This window comes from Orbicella faveolata, unplaced genomic scaffold (genome assembly GCF_042242905.1).
Source record: "Orbicella faveolata isolate gen_17 unplaced genomic scaffold, um_ofav_v1 contig_48, whole genome shotgun sequence".
NCBI lineage: Eukaryota > Metazoa > Cnidaria > Anthozoa > Scleractinia > Merulinidae > Orbicella > Orbicella faveolata.
The window spans coordinates 5,359,138-5,370,678 of NW_028301578.1; the positions used below are offsets into that span (position 1 = coordinate 5,359,138).

The following is an 11,541-nucleotide window of genomic DNA, read 5'->3' on the forward strand; positions in this document are numbered from 1 at the left end:
TAACAAGTCTCCTACTACTTCAGCAGAGGCACAGCAATTTTAAGCAATTTTTCCACGACTTTCTCGTAGTTTTCCTTTGATTTTGTACTTGAACACCCCAAGCTCAATTGCCAAGTGTCCGCAAAAGCTCCGAGTGTCAATATATTTTAATTGAGTATACGCTTTCAACCGTTGGTAAGTATCGTTTTTTTGTTTTTGTTTAAATCAATTTAACATGGTTATGTGGTCTACTGCATTATTATCTTATATTAACTGACCTAAGTAGAGGGTCTGCAGTTAGCAGTACCCCCCTCCCCTCCCACAAAAAAAAACAAACAAACAAACAAACAAACAAACGAACCAACAAAGAAACAAAACAAGTTATCACTTTGGCTTTCAGTTCTGTAGAGGCAGAATGTATTTAGTCTGTGGAGCAGCCATTTCTACGAACAATGTAAATGTCTTATTGCGCATTAGTTTCCAAACACTTTTGAGACAAACAACATGCATTTATGCCCAAATTAGCAAGCTTGATCGTAAGAAACAAATTAATGATCGAAAACGTTTTTTCTATTTAATTTTTTTCGTATTCTGTCTGTCGTGAGATTAGGTGATTTATTCACATATATTACTCCAATCTCAGACAGCAGTTTACAGGGGCCTATAATAACACAATAGTGGCTTCCTAAAAATACTTTTCGTCTATTTTAGAGAGTTGTTTTAACTGCTGAGCCTGTTCGTGAACCGTATAGTCAAGCGACAGTCCACCAAAAAAATGAGTTTAAAGTCTGTCTTAATATGCTACCAAAATATAAGCCCACACAGGGGGAAAAAATTCAAAAGGTTAATATGCACAGCACCTGTGAATGCCTTCCACTTTCTTTTCTTGAATTTTATTTAAGTACCGTAATAACGTCCCTCCCGTTTACTTAGAGAACAACTTTTTGCTGAAATGTCTTGATTTCATCAAAAACTAATCATCCCCCTACCTTTGATAACTTCAAGGCGTCTTGAACTCTCTACTTGCATTACAACTCAAGTTATACTTAAGGTGTAATGCAAATTTCATGAATATAAATTGCAGTTTGAGACTAAATGAGCCGTTAGGTTTTTACGATAAATTATCATCTAAGATAACTCCAACAAACATATGCATAGATTCGTGTCCTCAGCGAAAAAGATTGACTCAAACTTTAAGGCATTGGTATTTAATTAACCAATTTATGGTGACGTCACCTACTTTTTTTTGCATTAATGTACCAACCAGGAACTATTTTATTTTTTCAGTGGGAAGTAGATTAGTGCTCAAATTCAATTTATTATATTCGTTCCATTCCCAAGACATAATGCTTCAACACGCAGAAGACGGAATCAGTGTTAACGAACGACAATTTGGGACAAATTGTGAAAAATTGTGACTACAATTCGATGGGTGAAGCGAATCTCTTCAGGTCTACACTTCTTTTCAAGCATTTCCCGAAAGGACGTTCTGAGCACATTTGGCACAATTAAACTTATACAAGAGATTCAACAAATAAAGCAATTTAGCATATTTCCTAACATCTGCGTGAAGAAAGACAGGATTCTTTAATCTACTCATCACAGTCAAAGTTAATGAATCCATTCTTCACCGAATCGAATCCAGTGGATGATCTAGGCTGACTTACAGCAGTTCAATTGTTTGATCGTGTCCTTGGCTGCTTGTCGTACTGCGCCCATCCTCCAGCAGTAAAGAATCGGGTTTAGAGATGAATTGAGGTAGGTAAGGGTTGCAGTAATTACGAAAGCAATTTCCATTCTGCCTGCGAACGTTCGACCATATGTCATAAGCGTAATCACAACGAGAAACGGAGTGTAGCAAGTAACTTGTGCCAACTGAACCCATATTGCACTGGAAACTGACTTCTTGTATCGTACTGTATTCAGAGTAACTCTCCCGTTATTTTGTCCTCGTGGGACTGCGTGCACTTGAAGTTGATGCTGTCGAAGCTTGCGAAAAATCTTTGCATAGGAGAAGACTGAGGCCGTTACAGAAAATGTTGTAAGCGCAAACGCTACAGTAAATGCTATATTAGCACTCCAAACGAATATTGATCCGCATGATATACCAATCAACCAAAAGCAAATGATAACTGTGCGAACTCGTGATAATGTTACAACGTATCTGTATCTCAGTCCAGATAACAACGCTTGAAGTCTGTCCACGCTTATTGCGCTGGATGTGAAGACCGATACTGGACACAGAACAAAGCTTGAGGCGTTATATAGTTTATGTATGCAGAAAATAAATTTGAAGTTTATTCCAGTTGTTACAGACAACAAAAGGAAAACGGCAAAAAGTGGTTGCGAAATAACTCCAACACAGAGATCGGTGACCGCCAGACATCGAAACAAACGTTTTGTCGGTGGATGAAGAGAAGTCTCTCTATGAAGAGCAACAAGGATCAGAGCATTGCTCAGTGATGCAGTGATGGACAAAAACATGTTGAAGGCTGAAAGAACTACGCCTATTTGAAATGCTGATATGAATGTTTTGTTCATTTTCCTTGTGAAGTTTCCGTCTACAGTAAAGTTTTCCATTGCTTGTGCGTTTTGTTCCGTCGTTGCACATTTGTGGGAGTCTTTTACAAGTCGGAGCGGATGTAAAGCAGCTCTTATGCTAGCAGCTTGTTTTTCTAAAAGTAAAAACTGACAAATCCACTGTGTTGTATTTATCTAGTTCTGACTTAATTTAAAAAAATTCTGACATAGACCTGTCGTAATTGCCAGAACTTTGTCTTAGTGACAGAAAAACTTTGTGTAGATTCTTCGTAAGTTATTCAGATCCCCATACCTATGAAGGATAGAAAAATCGTTTTATATTTTTCACTGCTACAGCTATATGGAAATGAAGTTGCCTAAAACATGCTTTTATTTTACGGCAAGATCTAAGGAGTAAGTCTATATGCATGTTATACATGTACGTGCTCTGCCACAACACGGGAAGTTATATGCCATGGTTTGAGTCATCAATACGGTCACCTATTCCTATGCAGAAAAGAAGAATTCGATTTTCTCAAACTTTGTAAGGAAGAAGGTTTTTACTAACTTATTTCCAAACTGTAACCTTGAGGTTGTTTGGACTTTTATATTCATGTCGAGACGGCCTTACGTAGTTTGTCCCGAAAAAAGTAAAACTCGACCCCCAAAATAACACTTTTAACGAGCGCTAATAATTACTCACGCGGCTGCGTTGTTGTGTGTGCTATCATTTCTTTGTTTGTTTGTTTACGCAGCCGTGCGACTGGGTATCTCGTGATCTGGCGACGGTTGAGAATTCTTGGTATACGCAAAGTAAAACTTGAAAGCGATTTGTTATCATTTCGGCCCATTTGTTATCATCACAAAAATTAAATTACTCTAAGTATTTCATCAACTATGTGCTCCACTAGTTTTCTCAAAGATTTTTCTCGATGCTGATTTATTATCTGATATTTCGTTGCGTGCTTTGTCTGTACTCGCTGACCGTCAAATGTATGATTCCTTATTCAAAATAAACATCTGCTTAAAGACTCGCTGTCGACCGACATGCAATGCGCGCGTCCCCCGAGGTTTCGTTGTCCACGAAACCTACAATTTGTTGGTGTCGATCGTTTCGCTCCTCAATCTTTTATAACCCGAAGCATTCGTCTGTATTTTTCGACATTTATTGCCCTTAACGACAAAATTCATTATCGCCCTTAACATTTAGTAGAAAATTGTCTGTTTGTTACATTGTTATATTTTTAATATTGGGACTAGTTGCTCTTAGGAATATTTTATATTTTAATTCTGATTTTATCTTAGCGAATATAGTAATTGTAAGTAGCAATGTTATTGTATTAAAATAGTCGTGCGTTTTTATCATGAGCCCCTGGCTGGGGAGATTCAGCAACCACTCCCCACGTTTACAACTTAAAATAAGGTTACCTTACCTTATTTGAGAAGTTAAGCAACGGCCGGTACGACGTGATTTGAGAAGAACCTCGGTGGAAGGTTTAGACAACAGAGCCTCTTCAAAAGTATTGTATGAGAAAATATGTCCGGAATCGGTGGAGGAACAGTTGCGATATACTCGGATACAGAAAAGAGAGGAAAAAAAAAAAAAAAAAAAAGAAAGAAAAGAAAATGCTTCCGTCTGCTGAAGTAGGTGACAGTGAATTAAGTTTACTTTCTTTCGCATTTCAGCTGTCGGAAAAGATAATGGCATCGCCTGTCACATCGCCAGTCGATTCATCGAGCTTTAGCTTAACTATGACGAGAGTTCTTGAAATTATATTGATGAAAGGTTGTAGGTCCTTTCTCTGCTGCGTTTATCCCTTGAGAAGAAGACTTTTCTTGCAAAATGAACAAACTGAAAACGTTTTATTACCCTTACGTGACTGGTTATCGATTAAAAACACTGTACGGATCCTAAAGCGCGGTATGAAATCGCCAACGAAAAAAAGTAATAGTATCAATTGCACTTATTCTGCACCACGAGTAATCTAAGGCCCGGGTCGCACTAGAGCCCATTTTGTTTGTATAAGTAATAAATCAGTCGACAAGTAGCGTAAAATAAGTGCAAACCCCAGTTTCAAAAACTTGCCAAATTTTTGCGGATTGCCAAAATTTCGCCATCTTCAAAGCAGCCGAAGTGCTGCCTCGGGCTCTTCCAAATTTTGGCAAAGCAAACAATTTTGGTTTTTTAACCATTTAACTGTCATATTTTTTAAAACATGTCTGGATAAAATTACGGCGAGGAAATAACTTTGACGGCTAGTCTAGTTTGGCGTGTGCGATGGCAGGCCAAAATCTCATTTTTTTTTTTTTCTCGGTCCATATGACGTTATTTACCGTGACAGTTATTTCAATGCAAACGAGGAATATGAGCGGCGTTTTTATTCAAATTCTTATGACCCGTACCCTGGATCCGGTTACTGGCAGCAATTTGAAAATATGGCTTCAGCGAGACAATCTTCTTTGATCGCGAGTAGCGTAAGCAACAACACAAACGCAAGCCGAGCAAAATCTGCTCCTCCAATTATGGGCCGAAAATCACGAGCTGCTGTAGAGGGGAGAGTCGAGAATATGCAGCGTGGAGAAAATTCTGGAGTGTACTCTCACATGAAATCTAATAAAATACTTAATTGAGAAACAGAGATCTTGTGACGTATATTTCAATCAGTAACGTTTTGGTTCCAAAATGCTGGTCTAATGCGACTACTGCGAAAACTTGGATTTTTCGAAATTTTTTGCCAATTTGTTTTCCTCGCGAAAAATTGGAAACATCTGAATTCGCTCTAGTGCGACCCGAAAATTAAAAAGGAAATTTTTTTTGGAGTTGTTTCAGTTCTCGGCGTGGCGCCAGCAACATGTCACCTAGCGACGCGAGGTGAGAATTTCAAAATACGAAAGTTCTAAGCCAAAAGGCATCATATGCAAACATCTTACATCTGTTTTTACCAATAAATTAAATTCGAGGCCGCCAAATGCCCAAAATATTTTCGATTTCTCTAGCACTTTCTTAAATTCAACGACAGAATCAAAGACTATTTTGCGGGAGATCACTGACCCACAGGCAAAATTTTGTGGATCAAAGTTGGAGATAATTATCGCGGCGTGAAAGGTCAAAATGGCAGGCGACTCGTTTAAGTGTTCGAGACGCTCTCAAAGTTTTTTGTTTTATTTACCCAAGTTAGATTTGCGATAAAAACTTGGCAAACTAGAGGAATTGCCAGTGTACGTATCCGTGTGGAGAGAGTAGGGACTTTAAGATATGGTAGGGCTAGGCTGTAGTACGACGGCAGATAGTGAAGATCACTTCCGGTGACGTCATGACGCGCATTCCAGTACGGCCTTCCCGCCGTAGCCTTGCTTTCTACTACGGGAAAGTGCCTGGTTTCACGTACTCTACACTACGTGAGTATAAGCCTGCTGTTTACTTCTCATTTTAACGCTTTTTTCACTGTTTGAACAGCTTAGTTTGAAGATAAAGTTCTCAATCATAAAAATCAGTTCTAAGATCATTGTTTCTTTGTCATTCGTAAAGAAAAATTGAACGATTTTAACACCCACCGCGAGATGATAAATTCAGTCATATTAGTATCGGGCCGAACAGCCGCAGATAAGAAAGCTTCGTATGTACTAATCTGAGCTATAATTGTTTATAACTGTTCAAAATGTATTTTATTATAATCTAAAGTTTTGTATTGTTGGGCTTATCACGTAATCGTTGTACGAACAAACTGTCCGTGCTGAAATCGAGCTTTTTTTATATCAGAGTTTATTTTTTTTGTTTCGTGGTTGGAATTACAGGTGGTTCTATCAAGTTCTAAAAGGCAAATCTGAGTTCTGGGAGATGTAAGACGGATACAGGAGAAGGAAATCATTGTCATTAATCAAGCCTATTTCGTTTGAAAGTAGAATAATCTATGGTTTCCTTGAAAGTAGTCATTTTTGTAAAGACACTTAAGGCTGCCGCACATTAGCCGATTTTTTTTTGTCGTAGAACTGCAGATTTTTTGTCGGGGTCAAATCGGTTTAAAATTTGTCGGGCCATCAGCTTGTTGCACACTAGGAGAGTTTTTGTCGCGACTAACCGCGTAGACGCCTGGGGCCGAGTCATCCAAAATCAAGATGGCGTCTATTCCACTGACGTGTCTCTTAAGACATTTCCTAATTGGTTGAGGCGCGCGCGAGCCCCGACAAATTGTCTTGATCCACCGCACACTAGCCGACAAGGCCGGACAAGACGGTTGAGATCTAGCACTGTCAGATATCGCCCGACAAGCCCAGCTCTTGTGGCAGACTTGTTTGAACTCACCACACACTAGCCGACAAGCGAAGACTTTTTGTCGGCCGACAAAAATATCGGCTAGTGTGCGGCGGCCTTAACTGCACATACCGTTGCCGCATAGCAAAATCTTATAATCATTTGAGTTTGGCGGGTAAAACGTCGTTGTCAGCCTAGTGCCTCACGGCCAAAGTAGCCGTAGTATCACCTCCCCGTAGCTTATCTTAAAGTCCCTACTACTGACAGGATTGCTACGTGGCAAATACACCATTTTAGAGAGTACACTTCCAACCGATTTTCTAAGTTGCAACGCAAATAGATCTCCTGATTCGAAGGTCCAAATAATTGACCGTATTGTGTGGATTTGTTCAGCACTTGAGAATTTATGCCCTCCGATGGTACCTTTTGACTAATCTTGTAATATAATTTATAACTGACTGGAATAATTTATTGTTGTCCACAATGTAAAAGAACCAAAGCAAAACAAAGGCAGTTTCTCCAAGCGTAGCAATGATTGTTGAATACAGTAAAATCCCACCTAATAAGAACCAAAATCTTTCCAGGTCAGGCTAAATTATATTGTCTTATATATTTGATGCATAATATCATGAGGAAAAGTCTGTTTAGGCTATTCGATCAATAAGGGATTTATCCTGTCAAAATGGTGTAAGCCATGAGATTGTAAATACTGATGTATAACATAGATCTAAATGTTAGTTAAAACAATATTTGTGGATATAAGACAATCATGTTGTCATTGGCTGTTAGTTGTATTTACATGAGAGTATGAAAAAATATGTAAAATTCATGGTTAAATTACATGCAGATTTGACAACGCTAAATTACTGCTAAAAATGATAATTTAGCACTATGGGTTGTCTTTTCCAACCATGCCTATTATTTTGCCTTTCTAGCGCTTTTGGGTTATGAAGAATTCCTTGCTTCAAAATGGTTATCCGAGAGGCTTTATTAACTACAACGTTAATGATGTACTGAACAAACATAAGGACATGCCTTCAGAACCTACACTCACAGTCCCCAAGAAAGATGTAATCCTTGTTTTACCTTATTTAGGTTTCCATAGCGATACTATCACACGCCGAATAAAATCTTGTGTCAATAAGTTTTATGGTTTCGTCAACCTCAGGGACGAACATTAGAACCCATGTTTTTTGGACCTTTATTCCCGAGAATTTAAGGCCGCCATTAATTTTCCTTGTTCCAAGTCCTGGTTGAGAATTTGAGAAAATGACGTCATTTTCTCAAAAATACCACGCGGGTTGAAATTATAATGACAATTAGCAAAGCAACTCGCATAAAGAATAACAAAAACTTTGACTGATATATTCGTGCAATTTTCTACATTAATTGTTGTTATAATTTCAACCCGTGCGGTATTTTTGAGAAAATGACATCATTTTCTCCAATTCTCAACCAAGCTTTCGAACAAGGAAAATTAATGGCGGCCGTAATTCTCGGAAATAAAGGTCCAAAAACCGCGAGTTCTAATGTTCGTAATAGATTGAAATTTTGCAAGATATCTTGGAAATACCTATTTTGTACGAAAATGTAAAGAAGTGGATATCGAGAATTTCATCACAGTAGCACTTTAAATCTTCTCATATTTTGTAACCGTCACTTCTGAAGATGTATGTTGTAGCATACGAAACGTCAAGTTTAATATACAATGTGAAACCTGTTTTTTATGTCTGTAACCGCTGTTTGTTTTCTCTTTCACCTACAAGTTAATCATCAACTCACTTTAATTTATTAAAATGAAAATTAAGTTGTGCCGCTTTTTACACCAATAAAGATTCCGTATAAACAAAACGTGACATTCCCAACGCTTTATGCGTTACTTTAAGCGTTATGATTATCACACTTAAAACGCAGTTTGCGTCACTTACTCAGCCACACGCTCCATGTATGCGGAAATTAGCTTTCTTTCTTTTTATTGTATAGTTGCGGGGCAGGCGTGTTGCAATAGAGTTTACCGACCTGTGTTTCTTTCAAAACGGAAATAAAATGGTTTATTTTTAGCTCTAATTAACTCGCATCATAATAAGCATGGATTCTGCTATTTGAAGGTTTGGTTTCAAAACCACCGATCAAGATGGCACAGATATGAGTTGAAGAATGCAGGTTTCTTCCAATACGCGGCTTGTCTCATTGAACAAGCTTCAATTTTTTCGCTACGTTTTCACCAGACGCAAACTACCTTAACCACCTGCAGTTTTCCCGCCTCTGTCAGTCCCAGCGTTGCGACCGCTTTGGCGCTAAAATGCAAATCAAATGGTTGGTTGGTAATTTAAGCTATTTTCAATTGCAGGATAGGTTATTCCAAAGTCAGTTGTCCCTGGAGACACGAGTTTTATTCCCAGTGTTAAAAACAATATTTTACATGTTGTGCTTGTTTTAAAATACTGTTTTTAGTGGAGCTTCAGCCCCTACGTATACAACCCTGTATTCCTGTCGTCCTGATCAAGGTACATCTTAACTTCGACAAAACAAAACGTTTAATGCCCAAGAACAACTAAAAACAGTTTGATCGGATAACACGGAACATATTCCGGAAACCCAGATGGCTAATCAATCACTTTGGACTCAGCTCATACCTTATAACTTCCTGTGCCGCGGATCAAGTATTATCCAAGCATAGCATGGATTAATCCGTTAAAATAAGAAGAAAACCGATAAACACTCTTCCCATGGAAACGTTTTTCTCTAAGTGACCACATTATTACATCTTTGCAGCACTGAGAAACTTTGCTTCTGGGAAGTAAAAGAAGTGATTTGAATAGGTGACGAGTTATTTATTCCACTTTTGATTGTCATACAGCAGAAGTTTTGTAAATGAAGTCTTGTCTATGTCACTACGTTTTCATTAATTAAGACAGAACTGGGAAAATTCATTATTGTAGATTTGTCAGTTTTTACATGCACAAATACAAGCTGCCAGCTTAGAGCTGCCATACATCCACTCCGCTTCGCAAAAGACTCTTTTCCCCGGAACAAAATTAAAATTTGCCGTTTCGACGCACGAGCAGTGAAGAACTTGTCCGTAGAAGAAAAACTTCATAAGGGATATGAACCAAACAAGCATATCAAAATTACAAATAGGAAGAGTCGAATTTCTTTCAACCTTCAACATTTTTCTGTCCATCGCTGCATCACTGGGCAATGCTCTGATCCTTGTTGCTCTTCATAAAAAGACTTCTCTTCATCCACCGACAAAACGTTTGTTCCAATGTCTGGCGATCACCGATCTCTGTGTTGGAGTTATTTCGCAACCACTTTTTGCCGTTTTCCTTTTGTTGTCTGTAACAACTGGAATGAACGGGAGATTTATTTTCTACATCGATAAGCTATATAACGCCTCAAGCTTTGTTTTGTGTCAAGTATCGATCTTAACATCTGGTGCAATAAGCGTGGACAGACTTCAAGCCCTGTTATCTGGACTGAGATACAGACATGTTGTAACATTATCACGAGTTCGCGCAGTTATCATTTGCTTTTGGTTGATTGGTATATCATGTGGATCGATGTACTTTTGGAATGTTAATGCTGCCTTTACGGTTAGCTTTACTCTTAAAATAATTTCTCTAGCAACCTCTGTCTTCTCCTACTCGACGATTTATCTGAAGCTTCGACAACATCAACTTCAAGTGCACGCAGTCCTGCAAGGAAAACCTAGCGGCAGACAAGTGCCTCTGAACATAGCACGATACAAAAAGTCGGTTTCAAGCGCATTATGGGTGCAGTTATTGTTAGTTACATGCTATATCCCGTATATCGTTGTGCGGGTTATGCTCATAACATATGGCCAAATATCTGGAAGTAAATTTGAAATTGCTCGCTACGTTGCAGCAACTCTTATCTACCTAAATTCGTCTCTAAACCCGATCCTTTACTGCTGGAGGATCGGCGCGGTACGTCAAGCAGCTAAAGACACTATCAAACAACTGAACTGCTGTAAATCAGACTAGATCTTGCATTGAGCTGGGAGTCCTAGGAGTGGACTCGGTGAACAGCCGCGGAAGTTTTTACTTTGAACGTGATCAGTACAGATGGGGTGCATGTATTGCTCTATTGTTTCGAAAGGAGATCAGATTAAAAACACAGAAGGCATTTAAAGCCTTTGCTAAAACGTAACCAGTGCAAAACATCTATATATATCATTCAGCGCATCCGAAATCTTCTGACAAGTTGTTAATTGCTTTTTGCTTTGAATTTGCCGTTTGCGCAAAATTTCCACAAAATGCTTCCTAGGGATTAAACAGTATATATGGTTTATAAGTTCCTTAAATTTAAAAGTGAGTGTAGACCTAGCAAGCTCATATCTATACCTTTTGAACTGTAGCAACAAGCGAAAGTATTTGCATTAATTGTGTTGTGGACATGCAGGTAATAAACTATAACTTTAACATCAGTTTATTCTCTCATTTCATTTCATCCGCAATGTGTACTAGTCTCAGGGCTGCAATTTCAATTTCGCTGAATCAATATTTACTGAGAGAAGTGAGACAACATCGAAGTGACACTATTGTGGTTGTTCTGCAATTAAGTTAGGGTAGCTACTTGTGTTAGGAATAGGAATTTAGATACTATTTCAAAAACGAGTGCGATGGTTTCATCAGGTTTCCAAACGTGAGGAAACAATAAAACCACTCGGCCTGTGGCCTCGTGGTTCGTGTTTCCTCACGTTTGGAAACCTGATGAAACCCGAAGCACGAGTTTTTGAAATTACTTCTCCAAGGAAGAAAATTAGT

The 11,541-nt window shown here is 38.5% G+C and overlaps 2 protein-coding genes across 2 annotated transcripts; one reads left to right on the forward strand and one right to left on the reverse strand.

Annotated features, from left to right (window-relative positions):
* Window positions 1-527: 527 nt before the first annotated feature.
* On the reverse strand, window positions 528-2,617 carry LOC149096123 (melanocyte-stimulating hormone receptor-like). The gene has a single exon (XM_089280760.1). It carries the CDS (start codon window positions 2,557-2,559, stop codon window positions 1,633-1,635), a length of 927 nt encoding a protein of 308 aa, XP_089136886.1. The 5' UTR covers window positions 2,560-2,617; the 3' UTR covers window positions 528-1,632.
* A 7,163-nt stretch (window positions 2,618-9,780) lies between these two features.
* LOC110055890 (melanocortin receptor 5-like) lies at window positions 9,781-10,922 on the forward strand. The gene has a single exon (XM_020762314.2). It carries the CDS (start codon window positions 9,859-9,861, stop codon window positions 10,756-10,758), a length of 900 nt encoding a protein of 299 aa, XP_020617973.2. The 5' UTR covers window positions 9,781-9,858; the 3' UTR covers window positions 10,759-10,922.
* The last annotated feature ends 619 nt before the right edge of the window (window positions 10,923-11,541 follow it).